Raw genomic sequence first — 21,507 nt, 5'->3', positions numbered from 1 at the left:
AAACAATCCACTTCTTCACCCCTAGCCAAGTGGGCGGAAACCTGAGACTGTAATTCTGAACTTCGCCCAGTGGTTGGATTCAGAAGAGCTAAATTGCCCTTACAGCTGCTGGATGGACATCCCCCCGCCCCCCCCATTGCCTTGAGCCTGTCACTTTAAGAAAAGCGACGCTATCCTATTTCTATTATTCATGCCTGTTCTGGAGGGTAGCTCTCTACCCGCTAAGTCTGAGCTCTGACCCGGAAGTAGAGGCTGCTTGGGGCGAGAGTGCGGGTATGCGGTCCTACACTGAAAGGGGCGGACCGAGAGGGGCGTGCCTTGGTGGTACACAACTATCGCAGTAGCCCCGAGAAGTCCACGCCTTTTTTTGCTCCGCCTCCTGTAACTCACTGAGAGAGTTTTGTGCCAGTTAATCCCGCCATTACTCAGTGGCCACTCAACTATCCCTTCGGTTCCGCCCAGGGGTGTCTGCTGGGTTGACAACGCCTAGGTGTGCGCATGCGCCCTAGCGCTACCACTTTTGGAGCTCTTTTAGGCCTGGACTCCGCGCACGCCCAAAGGGTTCCCCCGCGTCTTAGCGCTCCACAACCTTCCTGCGCGTGCGTCAGGTTTCATGCCTTCAAGTTTTCCTTTTCCGGGTCCCAACTAGGCCCGTCTGGCGCATGCGCCACTGCTGGCTGGCGGCTCGCTGCTCCTTCCGGCCTCCCCCTTGGGCCGGGTCCCGCAGTAGCCGGGCGATCGCGGAGACCGAAGCGAGTGACCTGTAACCCCGGAAGTGGACCTCAGGGTCCCGGGGCTCTCCCCGGGCCGGAGCCGAGGGAGCCGTCGCCTGCATCCCCGGAGCACCCACCCCACGCCCATCTCTGGATGCCGCCGACGAGGGTCTGGCCCGTGCCCCGCGCCTGTCTACCGGCTCGGCCTCTCGGAGCAGTTCTGGGCCAGGGGTGGGGGCCTGGACCCCGCCCCTGATGAGGCTCCACCCCCGCGTCCAGGCCTCGCACCGCTGACTGCCCGGGTCGGCCCCGCCCCCTGCCCGCCCCCTCGCCCAGCCGACCCCTCTCTCCGGCTGTGGGAGACCATGGCGTGAGCGCGAGGCCGGGCCCCGGGGCCCTCGGGCGCCAGGCGGGGCGTGGGCCGGCGGCCGCCCCCATGAGGGTCCCGGGAGGGGGGCGCGCGCAGCAGCGGCGGGGCCATGGGGTCGCAGGTATTGCAGATCCTGCGCCAGGGGGTGTGGGCCTCGCTCACCGGCGGTTGGTTCTTCGACCCGCACCAGAGCACCTTCTCCAACTGCTTCCACCTTTATGTCTGGATCTTCCTGCTCACCTTTCCCTTCTTGCTGTACATGGTGAGATGCTCCCGCCACCTGTAACTCCCTCTGGGGAAAGGGAGGGCAGATGTCACGGAGGGGTGCCAAGCTGGCAGGGATTTGGGGATATGCCTTGGGCGCGTGGGGTGTGGAGACAGAGGACTCCTGCAGAGTTTGGGGGTATATGGAGAAGTGGCCAAATTATTCCTTTCCTGGGCTGGGTGACCTTGAGTCTCTCACTTAATTTCTCTTCAATAAGAGGACAGAGTTCCCTGAGGAGGGTGTTTGTAGCAGTTCCGAGGGATGGGTGATGAACTCTTGTGAACGCTAGCTATGATTTTGGTGGTAGGTCTACCCCATAGGGTCAGGGCTGCGTGAGGGGGAACCTGACTTGTTGCCACCTCCAGGTCCTGCCCCCCAGCTTGATGGTGGCCTGCGTGTACTGCCTCGTGGTGGCTGTCATCTTCACTACCATCAAGACTGTGAACTATCGGTTACACGCTATGTTCGATCAGGGCGAGATTGTGGAGAAGCGTAACTCTACCATGGGGGAGCCAGAGGAGGAGCCTGCACAGGGGGACAGCAGTCTGCCCAGGTGAGTCTCGGAGGGGCTGTGTTGGGAATTAAGGGTGCTTAGTGCCTGGGCTTAAGCACTGGGGCCTTAGGGACATTGGCTCCATGAGCAGGTGAGCAGTTGTTCTGTGGTCAGCTCCAGACTTGTGAGAGGACCTTTGAGAAGAAAGGAGTGCTGGGGTAGTGGAGGAAGTATAGTATAAAGGTGCAGGAGGTTAGCTGAAAGCTGATGCTTTTCTCCACTGCTAGGGACCCTGGAGTGGAAATGACAGTGTTTCGGAAAGTGAGTTCCACACCCCCGGTACGCTGTAGCTCCCAGCATTCTGTGTTTGGCTTCAACCAGGTCTCGGTGAGTGGTTCCTACCCCTGTCCCACTCCTCTCCTGGGAGCCCATCCTCATTGGGGTATGTCTTACTCTTTTTGTTCCTTCATTTTTCTCTTTGCTCAGGAGCTGCTGCCCCGGATGGAGGACTCTGGGCCCCTCAGAGGTAGGTGGCTGCTGCTCAGGTCTGAATTTGGCGGTGTGGAATGAGATGGCACAGCGATGCCTCGAAGTCCTGCTGACACCTGTGGGGCCGTGGTTGCAGACATCAAGGAGCTGGTGCGAGAGCAGGGCAGCAATAATGTGATCGTGACCTCAGCGGATCGAGAGATGCTGAAGCTAAGCTCACAGGAGAAACTGAGTGAGTGGGGGTGACGTGGCAGGGGCTTAGGGGGAGGACTAGCTGTCTGGTCTTTGAGTCACCTCAACTTTTGCTTTTCCGGAGCTCTTTTTGTCCTTTAGGATGGGGCTTTCTCGTTGTCCTGCCCCATCTGCCCCGTCCTGTAGCCTACCTCATCCTGTGGCCTGGCCACAGGACCCCCTCAGCAGCTGGTTCCTTTTGCAGCATGCCCTCCCCTCATTTTGTCTTCCTTTTTTCTGATAGTTGGAGACCTTCCCCAGACACCCCCGGGGGCTGCCCCAGACCCCTCTCTCCCCAGCACAGACTCTTCAGAACGTTCTCCCTTGGCTGGGGATGGAGCCCCCTGGAGTGGGAGCAGTGTGGCCGACACTCCCATGAGCCCCCTTCTGAAGGGGAGCCTCAGCCAGGAGCTGAGCAAGAGCTTCCTGACCCTGACCCGGCCTGAGCGGGCCCTGGTGAGGACCAGCAGTCGACGGGAACAGCACCGGGGAGCAGGAGGCTACCAGCCCCTGGACCGGCGGGGCTCGGGTGAGCCCACGCCCCAGAAAGCAGGCTCCTCAGATTCCTGCTTCAGTGGCACTGACAGGGAGACGTTGAGCAGCTTCAAGAGTGAGAAGACCAACTCAACCCACCTGGACAGCCCTCCCGGTGGGCAAGCCCCGGAGGGCAGCGACACAGACCCACCCTCTGAGGCTGAGCTGCCTGCATCGCCAGATGCTGGAGTCCCCTCAGATGACACGCTGCGTTCCTTTGATACAGTCATAGGAGCAGGGACACCGCCGGGCCCAGCTGAGCCACTCCTGGTTGTGCGGCCCAAGGACTTGGCCTTGCTGCGGCCCACCAAACGGCGACCACCCATGCGAAGACACTCTCCTCCTGGCCGTGCCCCTCGGCGGCCCCTGCTTGAAAGTGGGGGCTTCTTTGAGGATGAGGACACCAGCGAGGGCAGTGAACTGAGCCCAGCCTCTAGCCTCCGATCTCAGCGCCGCTACAGTACTGACAGTTCTTCTTCTACTTCCTGTTATTCCCCTGAGAGCTCCCGTGGTGCAGCAGGGGGACCCCGGAAGCGACGGGCCCCTCATGGGGCTGAGGAGGGGACTGCTGTACCCCCCAAGCGGCCCTATGGGACCCAGCGGACGCCTAGTACCGCCAGCGCCAAAACACATGCCCGTGTGCTGAGCATGGATGGGGCAGGGGGTGATGTCCTGAGGGCCCCCCTGGCTGGCTCCAAGGCTGAGCTGGAGGCCCAGGCGGGGGTGGAGCTGGCTTCTGTTGAGCCTGCTCTGCTGCCTGCTGAGGTCCACAGGGGACCTGCTGCCAACCAACCCGGCTGGCGGGGGGAGCTGCAAGAGGAAGGTGCTGTGGGGGGAGGTGAGTGCCTGCTGTGTTGGGGGGTGGGGGTGGGGAGGCGAGCTAGGTTTGGGCTTGGGTTTGGACAAGGGCTGCGCTGGAGTGGAGCCAGTCAGAGTCATCTTAGCCTCTGTCTCAGGCAGCAGGTGGATGTGGACTGAGTGGTTGAGTGCCACCTGCCGAACCCCTCAGATAAGCAGGGCTGGGAGACCTCAGACACTCGGCTCCAGGTCCTGTAGTTTGCACAAAGCACCTACCCATCGACAACTCTCAGCATCCACATTCATTCCCCTGGGCTGTCAGCAGGGCAGGGGAAGATCTTGTCCTTATTTCCAAATGTGGAAACTGAGTCATGAGTGGTTAGGTGACCTGGCTAGGCCCCAAAGGCAGGTCACAGTTGGATTAGGCCTCACCTTTAGCTCCGTGCAGGAGCAGCTATCCCCTCCTGCCCTCCCTCGCCCCAACCATGTCCAAGGCTGTGTCCAAGTCTCTCTGGCTTACGCATGGGACCTCTCTCTGGGCAGCAGCTGAGGAGCCTGGTAAACGAGACCGCACAAGCAGTGTGTGGCGGACTCAGGCCATCCGCAGACGCCACAATGCAGGCAGCAACCCTACTCCTCCAGCCTCTGTCATGGGTTCCCCGCCCAGGTGAGCACCTACTGGTTGGTCAAAGGGGCAGTGGGGGCCAGTGGCTCTGAGTGGCGCTGACTTAAGTGCTGACCCCTCCTCAGCAGCCTGCAGGAGGCTCAGCGTGGTCGGGCTGCCTCTCACTCCCGGGCGCTGACATTGCCCTCTGCCCTGCACTTCGCCTCCTCGCTGCTGCTCACACGGGCCGGTGCCACCGTGCATGAAGCCTGCACCTTCGATGACACGTCTGAGGGTGCTGTGCACTACTTCTACGACGAAAGCGGTGAGCCCCTCTCTGAGTCCTGTGGCCAAGCCCCTGATCCCAGCATTCCCCACCCCCCGCCCCTTTCTGCTGCACGTCTTTGTCGCCCCAGTGGTAGTACTCGCTCTATTGGGTACTTAGCACCCTTTCGGGTCTGTAGCGACCACTTTACTTGTGCTGTCTGCTGTCACACTTGCAGCTGGACGTGGGTGGTCTCGTTATCCCTGCTCTGCTTCTGTGGAAGCTGAGGCACAACCTGAAGTGACAGTTGAGCAAATGGCAGAACAGGGACCCAAACCCAGGGCAGGCTGACCCACAGGCCCGCTCTGCTCCAGCTTGTGGTCCCTAGGGGCTGGGCTGTCATGCAGGGGACCAGGGGATGGGGTTCTTCCTCATCAGATGGTCACTTGGGTCAGGTCCAGGGCTCCTGTCCCTGACGTGCTGCCTTGTGTCCCACACCCCTGGCCCAGGCGTGCGACGTTCCTACACCTTTGGCCTAGCTGGAGGCGGCTATGAGAACCCCGTGGGGCAGCAGGGGGAGCAGGCAGCCAACGGAGCGTGGTGAGTCCCCAGTCCTGGGCTCTCCTGGCCAGCAGCCTGGTGGGTTGCCATTTCTAGGGATTTTCTCTTTCTTCGCAGGGGCAGCTCAGAACTTCTAGAAGGGAGTGGGGAGCGGCAAAGGCCAGGCTTACAGGGATCCTTTGACACTGTAGAAACATGACCTTTCTAGGCAGGAGGCTTCCAGGAAGCCCAGGGCCTGGGAGGGAGGCACTTCTGCCATTTGCTTTCTCCAGATCCTCCTTTTGGGTATCTGAGCAGCCCCCTGAGGCCCCCAGGTACGGCCTGGCTGTGGCCTTAATCCCACCGCTGTCCCAGGGCTCTCCAGTGGCCCCAGTCTTCATGGCTGCTGTTCCCACAGGGACCGCCACTCACATTCCTCCAGCTTCCACTCGGCTGATGTCCCTGAGGCAGCGGGCAGCCTGAACCTGTTGCAGCCAAGGCCTGTGGTTCTGCAGGGCATGCAGGTGCGCCGCGTGCCCCTGGAGATCCCAGAGGTGAGGAGCCAATGGTCAGGGAAGGGCCTGCAGGAGGGGCAGCAGCAGGGGAGCAGGTCGCAGAGCAGTTGCCCAGGCACCCAGGGGGACTGGCCACTCGAGTGAGGACTCTTAGGGGGCCCTAGGTGTCTGTCCTGTCCTTTGACAGCTGGCACTGGGTGTGCAGGCTCTGGATTTCTGTGATTCAAGGAGTTGTTCGTTTGCTTATCAGACAAGCGTGTCTGGAGTATCTTTATTCTGGAGGGTCCCATAGGTAGAGGGGGCAGTTGGTATCTGCGGTGAAACCTGCAGAAGAGACTGGTCAGCTTACTGGGCTGGGCCCAGGCTCATGGCACGGCTTGGGGTACTCTGTGCTTGTTACCATACCCTCCCATTTCACTCCTGGAAGTGTCCCAGTTTGGACAATAATTCACATGGTCAGTGTAGTAATAGCAGAAGCATTAAGGACACATAAAACACAGACTCGGGACTTGAAGAACAGTGGTAAAAGAGGTACCCACACATCTAATGCTCAGGGTCATAGAGCACATGCAGTGTCTGGAAGCCTCATGTCTCCCTTACTGAGGCATTTATTGTCCCTAATTGTCACACAGGGTAGCCACCATGGTCCTGATAGAGCTGATGGCCACATCCATAGGCGGGGGCTGTGCAACTTTGGCTCTGCATGGTATCCCCAAGGCTGGGCACAGGGCCAGGCCCACAGCTTGCCCTCTAAGTATTTACTGAATGAAGGACACAAGAAATTCCCAGAGATCGAGTAGTTTGTCTCAGGCCTCATCGCATAGCCATCAGCGGGCCTGTCGTCAGGGCTGGTACTTTGTGTGCTCTGCGGTAGAGTGGTCAGAGTGACCTTGATGCTCTGTCCAGGAGGACGGTAGCATTTGTACCAGGTCCCAAAGGACAGGGTGGATTTCACTGAGCCCAGAAAGAGGCAGGAGAAGGTACCCGAGTAGCGAGAACAGGCACAGGCACTGGCGACTCTGGCCCTCAGCAACCCTAGCAGCCCCAGCTGCCATTGAGCCGTGTCTTGGGGACCTGGAGAAAGAAAGGAGCATGCCTTTGTGGTGGAAGATCAGGATAGGCCATAGGGCCACTAGATGGCGGGGATTTCCTGTGCCCAAGGCAATGGCTGACAGTGGGCCCTGGGAAGGGGAACGGTGGCGATGGGCCAGGTTGGGGGGCGAGGGGCTGATGGCTGCGGTATGGGGACCGCAGCTTGACCTGCTGGACCAGGACTCCCTGCACGAATCCCAGGAGCAGACGCTGATGGAGGAGGCACCGCCCCGCGCCCAGCACAGCTACAAGTACTGGCTTCTTCCTGGCCGCTGGACATCTGTGCGCTATGAGCGGCTGGCCCTCCTGGCCCTGCTGGACCGGTGAGTGCCCGCCTGCCTGGCCCCCAGTCCCTAGCCCCTGGCCTTCTGGACCCTCTAAATGTGTGGAAGCCGTCATTGCATTAGAGAACCTAACTGCCGGGGGTCACTGAAGGTACATTGAGGGGTGGGGTCTGCAGTGGGGTTTTACTAGGTTCCTCTGGGGTGAAAAGAGGTGGCCGAATGGGGACTGCTGTGGTTATTCCCTGTTCAAAAGTTTCTTTTTGTGTATGTGTTTTCTTTTTCCTTTTTTTTTTTTTTTTAGGAGGTTTATTTATTTATTCACGAGAGACACAGAGAGGGAGAGTCAGAGACATAGATAGAGGGAGAAGCAGGCTACTTGTGGGGAGCCCAATGCGGGACTCGATCTCAGGACCCCGGGATCACGACCTGAGCCAAAGGCTGACACTTAACCACTGAGCCACCCCGGCATCCCCCTGTCCAAAAGTTCTGCTCAAAACTAGATTCTCATCTAGTCTCTTGCTTTTATTTGCTTCTGAGTTAGATTTGACAAAGTTGAGTTTTATGGTCTAAAAAAACCTAGCGAACCCTTTGTCTCAATCTCCCCATTTCTTATGGGGTAACTGAGGCTGGGGAAGTCCGATCAGAAGTCAGATGACTTTTGTTGTCTATGTGGATGACTTGGGCCTTGAGCCTGGGTCCTGGCTTCCCACACTCTGGATTTCCTCCCTGGCACAGTGTTTGTTGGGCATGCTTGATGAGGCACACATTAGCTAGAGCCAGGCAAGCCCCAGGGTGGTGGTGCTTGGAGCCTTTAGAGTCTAGAAGGCGCAAAGATTGGTATGCAGGGTAGCAATGGGGCAGCTTCCTGAACAGGTGCGACCTGGCCCTATCCCTGTCCCTAAAAGGTATATAGTTCAGATATTTAGAGGATGAGGGGTGGTGTGGGCACAGGCTCAAATGTGGGTCCTTGTGGCTGGGTCCTGTCCTCCCCACCCAACCTGCTTTTGCCCCATTAGCCAGGAAGGTGATGGGTGTACCCTGACCCTGCTGTCTCTCCAGGACTCGGGGGCTGGTGGAGAACATACTTGGCGTCGGCCTCAGCAGCCTTGTTGCCTTCCTGGGCTACCTGTTGCTGCTCAAGGGCTTCTTCACGGATATCTGGGTCTTCCAGTTCTGTTTGGTCATTGCCTCCTGCCAGTATTCCCTGCTGAAGGTCAGGCTTTATTCCTTGGCTTTCTTTCCCCCACCCACCTCTTTCCAGATGTCTCCGTTCCCACAACCTGTTTTGAGGAGTGTGAGTTAGAAAGCAGATAAGGTGCTTAAAAGCCCCTGTAATCAGCCCCCCATCTTTCTAATGAGAGAACTGAGGCTCAGGATGGTTTAGGTTCCTGCCCTGGTCACTCCTGATGGTCCCAATGGTAGAACTAAGCAGTCTGGGGTCTCTGACCCTCTCTTGGGCTCTGGCTCTTGTTGCCAATGTAGCTCCTGTCTCTTCCAGAGTGTCCAGCCTGATGCGGCATCTCCCATGCACGTGAGTACCTGTGCCTTTACCCAGGAGGCTCAGGCAGGGGGCTGAGATAGGCTTGGAGGGTCCTGGGAGGACTACCCCTGTGGCCTCAGATCCTCAGTCCCGTGGCCCTCACCCTGCCAAGCTTTCTGTCTTGGATCCAGGGCCATGGGCAGGGTACACGAGCGTGCATTAGCATGTGCGTGCGTGCATGTGTGTGTGTGTACGTGTGTGTGTGTGGGTTGGTCAGCTGGGGAGATCTGGCTCCTCACAGTCCCACTTCCCAGGGCCACAACTGGGTGATTGCATACAGCCGGCCTGTCTACTTCTGCATCTGCTGTCTGCTCATCTGGCTACTGGACGCCCTGGGCTCAGCTCAGCCCTTCCCACCCGTCTCCCTGTATGGCCTCACGCTCTTCTCCGCCTCCTTCTTCTTCTGTGCCCGGGACGTGGCCACTGGTGAGACTGGGCCACGTTGAGGTGGCCCAGGGGAGCGAAGTCCCAAGGGTGAGCCAGGGGGTGGCCTGCGGGCTGACCGACTAGGCCTTTGCTTTCCCTCCCTGCCAGTATTCACCTTGTGCTTCCCGTTCGTCTTCCTCCTGGGCCTCCTGCCCCAGGTCAACACCTGCCTCATGTACCTGCTGGAGCAGATAGATATGCACGGCTTCGGGGGTACAGGTATGGGGCCCATAGGTGGCTTGGGGGTTGGGGGGGGCAGCGTGAGGCCCAGGAAGTGCTGTGGTTTAGGTATGTGGCTCCAGCCTTTTGCTGATCCCTCTCCTTTGTTTATACTATGGATTTCAAGAGCCCATCTTGCCCCCTTCCCAAGCAATGGTTTAAACCCAAGAAAGCCAGAAGATCTGAAGGCTTCTCAAGGCTTGGGGACCAGAGAAGAATGGGCTGTGGATGGGTTGCAGGGAGGTTAGCTTGTGGGAATCGAGGGGCAGTGGGGTGGGGGTGAGGTGAGTTGCTAGCAGATGGAAGTTAGGCTTTACCTGCTGTTTCTCCCCTCACAGCCGCCACCAGTCCACTCACTGCAGTCTTCAGCCTCTCTCGCAGCCTGCTGGCTGCTGCCCTGCTCTATGGTTTCTGCCTTGGGGCCATCAAGGTAGGGATGACCTATGGGGTGGGGGGGCATGCTGAGACCTGGGGGGTGGGGTGGGATAGGGCTGCGAAGTGGGCTCAGCAGTGGCTTCTCCCATGGGGGGATCCCCCTACTGCCACGCTTACCCTTGCCTCCCTTGACCAGCATGAGTTCTCTCCCCAGACTCCTTGGCCGGAGCAGCACGTCCCTGTCCTCTTCTCGGTCTTCTGTGGCCTCCTGGTGGCACTGTCCTACCACCTGAGCCGTCAGAGCAGTGACCCCACTGTGCTCTGGTGGGTGCCTGCATGTGCCTGTCTGTGCGCTTGTGTGTGTTTGTGTGAGTGTCTGTGCATGGCAAGGGTTGGAGGGGTGGTCCTGTGCATGTGCCTGTCACCAACTGACCCTGGAATCTGTGGGAGGAAGAATGGCCTCCGCAGACTCCGGGCTCCTGCCTTTTCTCACCCAACCCAGGTCTCTGATCCGGAGCAAGCTCTTCCCTGAGCTGGAGGAGCGGAGCTTAGAGACTGCTCGAGCTGAGCCCCCAGATCCACTGCCAGACAAGATGCGCCAGTCGGTGGTGAGAGCCTGGAGTGTGGGGTTCTACTCTCGGGGCGGAGGGCTAATAGTGTGTGGTTGGCTCCTGGGTGGTGGGCACCCAAGCTAGTCTTTCCTGGCCTTGCAGCGTGAGGTCCTGCACTCTGACCTGGTGATGTGTGTGGTGATTGCTGTGCTCACTTTTGCCATCAGTGCCAGCACTGTCTTCATTGCCCTGAAGGTGCGTGTGCCCCCCCGCCCCCATTGCCCCCTCAGTCTTCACAGGAGCCCACTCCACCTGAGGGCCCTGGGCACCCATGGCTTCATGTTCCTCTCCACCCCTTCCTGGCCTGTGCCCAGGCCCCGTGGGCTCCTTGGCCCGCTCCTCTAAGCTGAGCCTCTGGCCTCTCCCCTGCAGTCAGTGCTGGGCTTCGTGCTGTATGCTCTGGCCGGGGCTGTGGGCTTCTTCACACATTACCTGCTGCCGCAGCTCCGCAAACAGCTGCCCTGGTTCTGCCTGTCACAGCCTGTGCTGAAGCCATCAGAGTACAGCCAGTATGAAGTTCGAGGTGAGTCCCTGCCCTGGGACTGGGACCCCTGCACCCCTGCTGCTCTGATTTCCCGCAGGACCTGCAGCCTGGTGAGGGCAGCCTTCTCTTGGCTGAGAGTGCCAGCAGGGGGCAGCCTCTGCCCACACTGCCCTGTCCACGTTGTTCCGTCCAGCCGCGCTGTCCTTGCGGGGCCCCTTCGCAGCCCTGCCCCTGTCCTCTCCTCATGCCTGCTGTGCCTTGGCTGGGCCCCTGCTTCGCTTCCACCCTGCCCACCCTGCCCTTTCTCTGCCCATCTTGCTTTCTGTGGGGAGATAGAGGATGTACAATTCCAAGGGCCCTGTAGGGATTTGTTGTCCAGAATTATCAACTGGTTGTCGATAGACTAGATCTCCCTGGCTGGTTTTCATTTGGTCTGTGCATTCCCACAGTCAACACAAGCCAGGTGCCAGTGACCTGGGTCTCTGAGGATGTGGGCCTTACCTAGCCTGCCTTGGCTCCAGTGGGCATCTAGGACATCCTCCTTAGGTTTGTTTTTATAGACCGCAGAGCAGGCAAAGCATGTACCCGAAGACCCTGACACGCCTTGCCCGGGTCTCATCACCCTCATTTGAGCTGCCACAAATTCTCTGGGAACCTGGAGAGCCACATCTTATAGTTCGCCCTCCCTCCGGGTTCTCTTCAGGAGGGCACCTGACCTGACCCTTCAGGGAGAGGGGGATGTGGAGGACCAATAGTCCTGCCTTCTGTTGCAGGTGCTGCCCAGGTGATGTGGTTTGAGAAGCTCTATGCCAGCCTTCAGTGCATTGAGAAGTATCTTATCTACCCTGCCGTGGTGCTCAACGCTCTCACGGTGGACGCCCACACTGTTGTCAGCCACCCAGACAAGTTCTGCCTCTCGTAAGGACTGCCCCACCCCCCACCATCTCACTGTCCACATTCCCAGGGGCCCGTGGGACGCTGAAGCCTATGGAGGGAATGCAACCTGCCTCAGTTGCCCAGCAAGCTATCACAATGCTCTAGATCCTGATACCCTTCTGTTTGAAAACATGTGTCTCCCAGATGGGTCTTAAAACAGTGATGACCGAGAGTCCCTGGCCCCCCGAGAGTAGGACCCAGCCCAGCAGAGCCCAGTCCAGGATTCGGGAAGGATGGGCACCCACCCCCTCCGCCCCCTGAGTCCCACTTGGCACACAATGTCTGTTCCTCACCCACAGCTGCCGGGCACTGCTGATGACTGTGGCTGGGCTGAAGCTGTTGCGCTCAGCCTTCTGCTGCCCACCCCAGCAGTACCTGACCTTGGCCTTCACTGTCCTGCTATTCCACTTCGACTACCCGCGCCTCTCCCAGGGCTTTTTGCTCGACTATTTCCTCATGTCTCTGCTCTGCAGCAAGGTGAGTTGGTGGCTGAGTTGCAGGCTCTGGGCTGTACGGGAGAGCAGGACTTTTCTGCCTTGGTGGTGGGGAGAACTTCCCCAGGGGCCTGCAGCTCCACATCAGCCCCAGGTTCCCGAGGGACACAGAGGAAGCTGTGGTTTACAGAGCTAAAGTGACTTGCTTCGGGGTTCCCTAGAGAATTGGTGAGCAGGTCTTTCTGACTTCGCTGTCTGTTCTCATCTTCCTCTTAAGCAGTTACTAGATGGTGAGGACTTGTCCTTGTTCTCTGGGAACCAGCCTCTGAGCTCTGCCCCTCTCCCAGCCACAGCCCTGGGGAGCAGTTAAGAGCAGAGTTTCACAAGCCCCTGGGGCCTGGATGGATCGGGTTATGGGGTGGGGCTCCCTGAATCTGCCAGGCTGTGGGGTGCCCTGATCTGGGGTTGAGGGGGATCACTGAACAAAGAACCATTCCCTGGCACTGTCTGGAAGGCCTGTAGGGTTGCCTGCAGTGGGATCCCGGCAAAGCCCTGAAGCTTTTTCTCTTCTATGTGGGCGTCCCAGTCCGGTTTTCTGGTCTGGTTCCAGATGGTAGCAATCCAAACTGTGCCCTCCTCTGAGGGCAGGGCTTGTCTCGACTTTCAGCATCATGGTGGAAGCCCAGCCTCATCACTGACTGATAGCTTGAGCAAGTCATTGTCCTGCTCTGCTTTTTCTGAAGTTTCTCATCTGTGAAACGGGGCAAGAATAGGAAGCTCACAGGGTGGTCCTGCAAATAGATGGCTAATGCTCCTTTAGAGGGTTTGCTAACAGGAACAGGTGCTTTGAGCCAGGTCCAGAGAGAAAGGGCTGGGCTTGAGCTTGACTCCCACGTGGCAGCCACTGGGGTAGTGGAGGCTCTGAATGGGTCCTTGGCCAACTGCACCTCTGTGTGACCTGCGTATTGTCTACTTTTACCTCCTCTGACTCTGCCAGCTGTGGGACCTGCTGTACAAGCTACGTTTCGTGCTGACCTACATCGCGCCCTGGCAGATCACCTGGGGCTCAGCTTTCCACGCTTTTGCCCAGCCCTTTGCCGTGCCACGTACCCAGCCTGCCGGCCTGCTGCCTGCCACCTGGCTGGGGAAGTGTGGGGAGGGGGACTGGATGAGGGAGTGTGGGGTGGGTTGATGGGGGGCACGGGGTGGGGTGGTGAGGGAGGCCAGGGCGGGTCCGTATGCCCGCCGCCTCCTTGACTCGTGCCCAGACTCGGCCATGCTGTTTGTTCAAGCTCTGCTCTCCGCACTCTTCTCCACACCGCTCAACCCCCTGCTGGGCAGCGCCGTCTTCATCATGTCCTATGCTCGACCCCTCAAGTTCTGGGAGCGTGACTACAAGTGAGTCTGGAGGGACTAGGCGGATCACCTACAGGGGCCTTGGAAGGAAAGGGAGCTTGGAGCCCAGGCCAGGTGTGGTGCAAAGACAGGGCACAGCAGGGTTGCAAGTGCTTAAGCACAGTGGGCTTCAGGTGACTGATCTGATGAGGGCAGAACCTGAGTTGGGCCAAGCCTTGGGCTCACACCCTGGGCTTCCTGGCTGGGTGCTCCTGAGGGAGTCCCCTCATGTCCTGGAGCCTCAGCCTCCTGTGAAATGGGACTGTCATGGCATCTGCCCTGAGAACAGGGGTGTGGGCTATGAGGATGTGGTGGTGGACTGGCAGGATCATCATCTGAACCCTGGCAGCCTCACCCTGTTGGCCAACTGTGTTGTCATTCTGTCTGAACAGCACTAAACGTGTGGATCATTCCAACACCCGCCTGGTCACACAGCTGGATCGGAACCCTGGTGTGTACTCGGCCATCCAGGGGACTTTTGGGCGGTGCCTCTCTGGGGAGGGGGCCTCACTTATTTGTCATTTTGTCCATTTGTCTGTCTGTCTTGGGTCTCAGGCGCTGATGACAACAACCTCAACTCCATCTTCTACGAGCACTTGACACGCTCACTGCAGCACACACTGTGTGGGGACCTGGTGCTGGGCCGCTGGGGCAACTACGGCCCCGGCGACTGCTTCGTCCTGGCCTCTGACTACCTCAACGCCCTGGTGCACCTCATTGAGGTTGGCAATGGCCTTGTCACCTTCCAGCTGCGTGGCCTTGAGTTCCGGGGTAAGCTGTGGAGCCTGGGCCAGATGCTGGATTCTAGTCCAGCCCTGCCCTGGTTTGCAGAGTGACTTAGAACAGAGCATTCTTCCTCCCTAGGCCTGGGGTTCATAGGATGAGTGGTGAGGTGGCAGGGTCTCCTGTGGCCACACTGTATCCATGCCCTGACTCTGGGTCCACTGGCCCGAGTGGGTGGCTTTGATGGAAGCTCGGGCCTGGAGCTCTGGGTTCTCCCATGGCTCCTCCTGCCTGCTCTCTTTTCTTGGGCTTGGCTCAGGCTGGGCGCCATGTATAGCCCCTGGTAAATGGGCTAGCTCCTTGCCCTCAGGAAGATGTATGTGTCGGATGCCAGTTTCAGAAGAGGGTCCTGAGGGTACAGAACGGCTTGAGGCACCGCTCACTCCTCTCTGAACTGCAGTCTTCACCGTGGCCTCTGGGAGTCAGGAGGAAAAGGGTTCATTTGTTGACCCCCGCATTTAGCGATTACTCACACGGCATCCCCAGGCAGGGAACGGTGAAGGCCTGGGTGCTTGTGAGGGAGAAGGCAGGCAGGGAGGTCCTGGCAGCCCCCTGACTGGCCGTTCCCTGCCTCCAGGTACGTACTGCCAGCAGCGTGAGGTAGAGGCCATCACAGAGGGCGTGGAGGAGGATGAGGGCTGCTGCTGCTGTGAGCCTGGCCACCTGCCTCGGGTTCTGTCCTTCAATGCCGCCTTTGGGCAGCGTTGGCTGGCCTGGGAGGTGACAGCCAGCAAGTACGTGCTGGAAGGCTACAGCATCAGCGACAATAACGCTGCCTCCATGCTGCAGGTGTTTGATCTCCGCAAAATCCTCATCACTTACTATGTCAAGGTATGGCTGGTGGGTGGCTGGGCAGCAGAGTCCCTGCTAATTAGCACTCACTGACTGGGAGCATCCTGAGTGTCATCTTCAGGATGGTAGGGAGCCCATTTTGCCCAAGGGAAACAGGAGCCTTAGAGAGTTTAAGCATCCTGCAAAGTGCCACCTGCCACTGGCCAGTAGGCCTCAGGGGCTCCAGCAGCTTATGTGGCTCTAATGGGGTCTGGGGTGGGGTTCCCTGTCACCCTCCTGGAAGAGGCACCTTGGACAGTGAGTATTGGGGGTAGGTGGGCAGCTTGTGCATGGATCCCCTCATTGGGAATCCATGGTGCTGGGAAGGGCAGCTGCTGAGGCCAGCCTTCTAGACCATCAGGACCCTGCCCAACTCCCACCAGCGGACAGTGACGATAATATTCACAGTGGTAGTGGTAAATGATAATCATAGGAGTGGCTACCAAGCACTGATGCCTACCGAGGGGTAAGCTCTGTGCCAGGCAACCCTCCTGAGCTGGGTGAAGCCCACCACGCCCTCCCAGAGAGGTTCTGATGTCTCAGCTGTGGAAGCTGGCTGGGAGAACAAAATGATTAGCCTGAGGCCCCAGATAAGGTGAAGATGGCAGAGGCAAGCTTAGACCCAAGCCTGGGCCTCCCTATCAGACTCCGGATGCTCTGAGAACCCGCGGGGTTGTTGAGGGTTGTGAGGCAGTGTGGGGTCCAGCAGAAGCCCTGGACTGGGTTCTAGGAAGCCTCTTTTGGATTGTCACCTCCTCTGCTGTGCCTAAGTGTATCTCTTTGAAGAGGGATTACTATGGGAGTGGGGTGAGGGTGGCTCCTGTCCACATTCCCTTGTGTCCTCTTAGCATCTACCCTGGGGCTCCCCATGCAGAGCCTGGAGGGGAGGCCTGGAGGGGCCCAGGGAAGCCTGCTCACCTGAGGTTCTCTCCAGGGCAGTCTTCTGCACCTCCCAGCTGTCCTACTATCCCCATGGACATCCCATCTGGGACACATGTCAGAGAAGCTATAATTCCTGTAATTTTTTCTATCCACCCATCCACTCCTAGGGAAGGGTTTGCAAATCTTGTGCCCCTCGCCTTCTCCAAGAAAGAGGCTGTGGTCCAAATGGGGACATTCCCAGCCTCAGGTCATGCAGGGGTCACAGTTCTCTCCACCTTCCTCCCCTGTTGTCAGAGAAGTGCTTTTACCCAGGTCACCCTGCTCCCACAAACCCAGTTCAAGGCCAGTGCAGCCTCATGGTAGCACACCAGGCACCCAGCCAGGCTCAGGCTGGCAGACTGAGATGAGCTCCACCCCTGCCAAGTTTAATATCCCCTGGGGGAAGCTAACTCTCCATGGCTCCAGCAGCCTCAAAAGTTGGGCACAGTCAGAGCTGGGTAGAGGTGTCTGGGGTACCTGGGGAATGCTTTGCCAAAGAGAGAGTGTCAGGTGAAGTTTGGAAGAATGAGTTGGGGGTGCCAGGGGCAGTGTCTGGGTGGGGTGGCAGCTGTGCAGGGAAGCCCCTTGGGCCTGCATACTCTACTAGAGCTACCCGGCTGGACATTCCTACTCCTGCTGCCTGGGTGGCCTCTGTTCGTGGCCAGCTGTAGCACCCTCCCCGGCCCTGGACTTCTCACCCTGTACCCAGGCATAGGGCCAGCCCCATCAGCTCCATCCCAGGGTGGCACATGGAATCTTAATAACCTTGCTGGCTGCCAGCCACCAGCCTTGCACTGCCCATCCATCCTGTCCGCCTTCCAAAAGCTCTTCTCCATTTGCTCAAACCCCTGTTCAGCAACCAACATTCTTTTAAGGGGTAAGAGCCTCTGACTTTGGACACACGATATGTGCCTCTCTGCCTTTTTTCTGAGGGGATGCCTTGTGGCTGTCACACCTCGGCTGCCTAAAGGGACCCGTGACTCAGGCACTTAGGCCCACTGGCCTGTAGGCAGCCCCCGCCTGGCCTTCCAAGGCCTCTGAGATATGGATCCCATAGCATTATGATGTGGTAAGGTCCTGGGGGTTCCAATCCTAGCTCAGTTTGCCCTGCTGAGTAACCTCAGGCAAGTCTGCTGTCTTTCTTTTTTTTTTTTTTCCTAAAGATTTTTATTTATTTATTATTTATAAGAGACACACAGGGAGGCAGAGACACATGCAGAGGGAGAAGCAGGTTCCCTGCAGGGAGCCTGATGCGGGACTCAATCCCAGAACCCCGGGATCATGACCTGAGCCAAAGTCAGATGCTCAACCACCGAGCCACCCAGGCACCCCAAGTCCACTGTCTTCCCAAGCCTCAGTCTGTCTTACAAATGGGGGGTCTTGGGCAGCCCAGGTGGCTCAGTGGTTTAGCACCACTTTCGGCCCGGGGTGTGATCTTAGAAACCCGGGATCGAGTCCTGCATCCGGCTCCCTGCGTGGAGCCTGCTTCTCCCTCTGTCTGTGTTTCTGCCTGTCTCTCTCCCTTTGTCTCTCATGAATAAATAAATAAAATCTTAAAAAAAAAAAAGCAGGGCGGGGGGGAATCTTCTGAAGCAAGCAGGTGAGCACTTGCCACAGTGCAGAACCTTCCGGGGGATGCTCTGTAAGGCAAGGGGTGGAGGGTGCTTCCTGGTAGCTTTCTCACTCCTCCTCCCTGGCCTCGGAGAGGGGAGCACACTAGCCTATGTGGCCTCAGAGAACTCAGAGGGGACACGAGGTTGGTGTCCTAGGAAGCATCCTGGTGCTTTGTCCTCCGAGGCTAGGGTACCACCCCAGTCACTGGCCCCAGTTCTGATGCCTGCCCTCTCCTCCCAGAGCATCATCTACTACGTGAGCCGCTCACCGAAGCTGGAGGCGTGGCTTAGCCATGAGGGCATCTCGGCAGCCCTGCGCCCAGTGAGGGCGCCCGGCTATGCTGACTCGGACCCCACCTTCTCACTGAGTGTGGATGAGGACTATGACCTTCGCCTCTCTGGCCTCTCACTGCCTTCCTTCTGTGCGGTGCACCTTGAGTGGATCCAGTACTGTGCCTCCCGGCGCAGCCAGGTCTGGCCACCACTACCCTGGGGCTGCCCCCTCTCCCTTCCCTGGATGGGTTCCTCTTTCGGCCTCCCTTGGTCTGGGCCCTGGCCCCCATCCCAGGTTCCTTGTCCTGGGTCTGAGCTGGGCTCTGGGGACGGGGTCCTTGTGCCACAGCCCGTGGACCAAGATTGGAACTCGCCGCTGGTCACGCTGTGTTTTGGCCTGTGTGTGTTGGGCCGCCGGGCCCTGGGGACAGCTTCGCATAGCATGTCGGCCAGGTGAGTGCCACAGGTCTGGCCGTGTTCCCCTCTACCCCCTCCACAAAGAGCTCTGGGCCAGAAGCCCCCAGGAGCCACCTCAGTCCTTCCTTCAGGGTGGCTCTTCTCCTCGGGCAGGGTACCTCCCACTTATAGACCTTGCCTGTTCCTCACCACCCTATGAGGGACCTAGACAGACACCGGCCTTGTCAGGATGGAGAAACAGAGGCCCAGCATAAAGAATGGTCTCAGCTCAGACCACCGTGTGGAGAGCCAGGGCTCAGAAACCTTCATGCTTGCCTGTTCCTTCTCATCCCCAGCCTGGAGCCCTTCCTCTACGGCCTGCACGCCCTGTTCAAGGGCGACTTCCGCATCACCTCCCCACGCGACGAGTGGGTCTTCGCGGACATGGACCTGCTTCATCGTGTGGTGGCACCTGGGGTTCGCATGGCCCTCAAGCTTCACCAGGTGGGGAGAAGTGTGCCCACGTAGGGTGGGCATTTGGGAGATGAAGCCCTCCCTGGGTCAGGGGCCACTGACCAGGCTTCCCATTGGCCCCCCAGGACCACTTCACGTCCCCAGATGAGTATGAGGAGCCAGCTGCTCTGTATGATGCCATTGCCGCCAATGAGGAGCGCCTGGTCATTTCGCATGAGGGTGACCCGGCCTGGCGCAGTGCCATCCTCAGCAACACACCCTCACTGCTGGCTCTGCGCCACGTCCTAGATGATGCCTCCGATGAGTACAAGATCATCATGCTCAACCGGCGCCACCTCAGCTTCCGAGTCATCAAGGTGCGGATGGCCCATCCCTGCCAGGCACCTGGTCCCCTGCCAGGCACTGGCCCCCCCCCTGACCCTTGTGCATGGCCACCCGCAGGTGAACCGTGAGTGCGTCCGTGGCCTATGGGCCGGGCAGCAGCAGGAGCTGGTGTTTCTGCGCAACCGCAACCCTGAACGTGGCAGTATCCAGAATGCCAAGCAGGCACTCCGCAACATGATTAATTCTTCCTGTGACCAGCCGTTGGGCTACCCCATCTATGTGTCGCCCCTCACCACCTCGCTGGCCGGTAGCCACCCCCAGCTGCGGGCTCTGTGGGGTGGCCCAGTCAGCCTGAGTGCCATTGCCCGCTGGCTTCTGCGCAGTTGGGAGAGGTGAGCCCTGAACGCTGCCCCAAGCCTGTGGGGCTGAGGTCCTGGAGTGGGAAGCGGAGGCTCAGCGAGGTGAAGCAGGTTCCTCCTAAGGCTCAGAGTGGGGAAGTGCTGGAGCCAGGCCTGGGTCCTGAGAGGTGACACTGCCCTAGAGCTGACCCACCTTCATGCTGCTTTCCCAAAGTTAGAGGTGGCCTTTTGCCTTCTGAGCTGTCAATGACACCTCTCTTAGAAGATCCTGAAAAGGAGATGGCAACATCTCTTAGAGACGGGATCCTGGGGCTCAGAAGATATTAGCTGGCTTGTCCTAGAGCTGGGGACTTGCGCCTCTGGAGTCTTAGGCCCTCCGCCTGCCAACCTGTCCCTCCCTGCCGCCCCCCATTCCAGGCTTCATAAGGGCTGTGGTGCCGGCTGCAACAGCGGTGGGAACGTGGATGACTCGGACTGTGTCGGAGGTGGTGGCTTAACCTCCCTCAGCAATAACCCTGCCCTGGCACACCCCACACTTGAGAACACAGCAGGTGAGTGAGCAAGGCCAACCTAAGCCAGTGAGTGAGGAGGACAGCCTAGCTGAAAGCTTGACCCTCTTACCTGTTTCCCACAGGCAGTGGCGACCAGGCCCTCCCCCCGGGCCCAGGCTGGGGCCCTCGGCCTTCCCTGAGCGGTTCTGGTGATGGGCGACCCCCTCCATTGCTGCAGTGGCCACCCCCTCGGATCCCTGGACCAACCCCTGCCTCCCCTGCCTCAACGGAGGGTCCCCGGCCCTCAAGGCCCCCTGGCCCTGGGCTCCTCAGTTCTGAGGGTCCTAGTGGGAAGTGGAGCCTGGGGGGTCGAAAGGGGCTAGGGGGATCTGAGGCAGAACCAGCCTCAGGGAGCCCCAAAGGAGGCACCCCCAAATCTCAGGTAAGGATTCTGTGGAAGGATTGGGTCCTGAGCTACTCAGGTCTGCTCTTCCACCAACCGCTCTTCCCTCCCCTAGGCGCCCCTAGACCTCAGCCTCAGCCCGGATATCAGCACCAATGCTTCCTCGCCCCCCAGAGCAGCCCAGGACATTCCTTGCTTGGACAGCAGTGCTCCTGAAAGTGGCACACCTACTGGGACCCTGGGGGACTGGCCTGCCCCTGCTGAGGAGCGGGAGAGCCCGGCCGCTCAGCCCCTGCTGGAGCATCAATACTGAGCAGCCTGGTACCCTCTGGATCCCAGCCCCAGGATTCAGTAACTTGGATCCCCGGCCTCTGGCCCTCTCTCCTGGACCACAGAACTGAGTGGCTTTGGCTTCCACATCTGAACCCTGACCTCTGGCTGCCTTAGCCAGAGTATCAGAACTAAGTGGCCCAGACCTCTGACCTTGATCCCTGATCTCTCATCCCTAGTCCAGGGCCTGGGCTCCCAAAACTGAGGCAGGCAGCCTCCCAGCCAGGCCCTAAAAGCCAAATCCATGGGCTGGTCCCGCTTCGAGCCCATGGCCAGGACTGACTGGACTTGGCCCCTGGGCCCGCTCTGCCTTCAGAGGCGGCAGCCCTTGGCCTGGACCTGGGGCTGAAATGTGGGAAGGGTGGTTTCTTTTTTTCTTTTTTTTTTTTTTTTTCGTGCTTCGGAGACACCAGAATTAATAACACTATTTTTGATTTTGGTTGGTGTTTTCTTTTTCTGTCTGGGAATGTTTGGGTGGAAGACAGAGGCAGGTGGCCAGGTCAGGGTAGATGAGCAGAGAGGGGGATCAAGAATCTGGGGCTGGGTAATGATGGAGACAGAGGTAAGACCCAGGTGGGGTTCAAGTAGGCTTAGGTCCCCTTCCTCACAACCTTGTTCCTTTTTAAGCCTTGGTCTGAAATTCATGTTCAGTTTCTCACCCCTGAATTTTCAAAGACTTCTACCTCATGAGGCTAG

The 21,507-nt window shown here is 58.9% G+C and overlaps 1 protein-coding gene across 6 annotated transcripts; it reads left to right on the top strand.

The window, feature by feature from the left end:
• Nucleotides 1–278: 278 nt before the first annotated feature.
• On the top strand, nucleotides 279–21,250 carry PCNX3 (pecanex 3). 6 transcript variants are annotated; one of them, XM_041721918.1, is made up of 35 exons: nucleotides 279–1,345; nucleotides 1,714–1,901; nucleotides 2,129–2,228; nucleotides 2,328–2,367; nucleotides 2,467–2,562; nucleotides 2,806–3,933; nucleotides 4,440–4,560; nucleotides 4,647–4,822; nucleotides 5,272–5,362; nucleotides 5,721–5,856; nucleotides 7,072–7,232; nucleotides 8,253–8,406; nucleotides 8,692–8,724; nucleotides 8,988–9,159; nucleotides 9,268–9,378; nucleotides 9,717–9,808; nucleotides 9,968–10,077; nucleotides 10,256–10,361; nucleotides 10,467–10,559; nucleotides 10,737–10,887; nucleotides 11,622–11,766; nucleotides 12,084–12,261; nucleotides 13,216–13,324; nucleotides 13,487–13,616; nucleotides 14,006–14,064; nucleotides 14,169–14,384; nucleotides 14,974–15,227; nucleotides 18,003–18,233; nucleotides 18,384–18,487; nucleotides 18,787–18,934; nucleotides 19,030–19,260; nucleotides 19,346–19,620; nucleotides 20,005–20,138; nucleotides 20,222–20,520; nucleotides 20,597–21,250. In XM_041721918.1, the coding sequence occupies exons 1-35, from the start codon at nucleotides 1,193–1,195 to the stop codon at nucleotides 20,792–20,794; spliced, it is 6,123 nt and encodes a 2,040-aa protein (XP_041577852.1). In that variant the 5' UTR covers nucleotides 279–1,192; the 3' UTR covers nucleotides 20,795–21,250. The 6 variants fall into 6 exon arrangements, with proteins under 6 accessions (XP_041577852.1, XP_041577851.1, XP_041577853.1 ...); XM_041721917.1 differs by having other exon boundaries at nucleotides 4,437–4,560; XM_041721919.1 differs by having other exon boundaries at nucleotides 280–1,345; nucleotides 4,437–4,560; nucleotides 4,644–4,822; nucleotides 7,090–7,232.
• Nucleotides 21,251–21,507: the final 257 nt, after the last annotated feature.

The sequence above is a fragment of the Vulpes lagopus genome, chromosome 11, assembly GCF_018345385.1.
Source record: "Vulpes lagopus strain Blue_001 chromosome 11, ASM1834538v1, whole genome shotgun sequence".
NCBI lineage: Eukaryota > Metazoa > Chordata > Mammalia > Carnivora > Canidae > Vulpes > Vulpes lagopus.
This window is presented reverse-complemented; position numbering and strand designations above follow the sequence as displayed.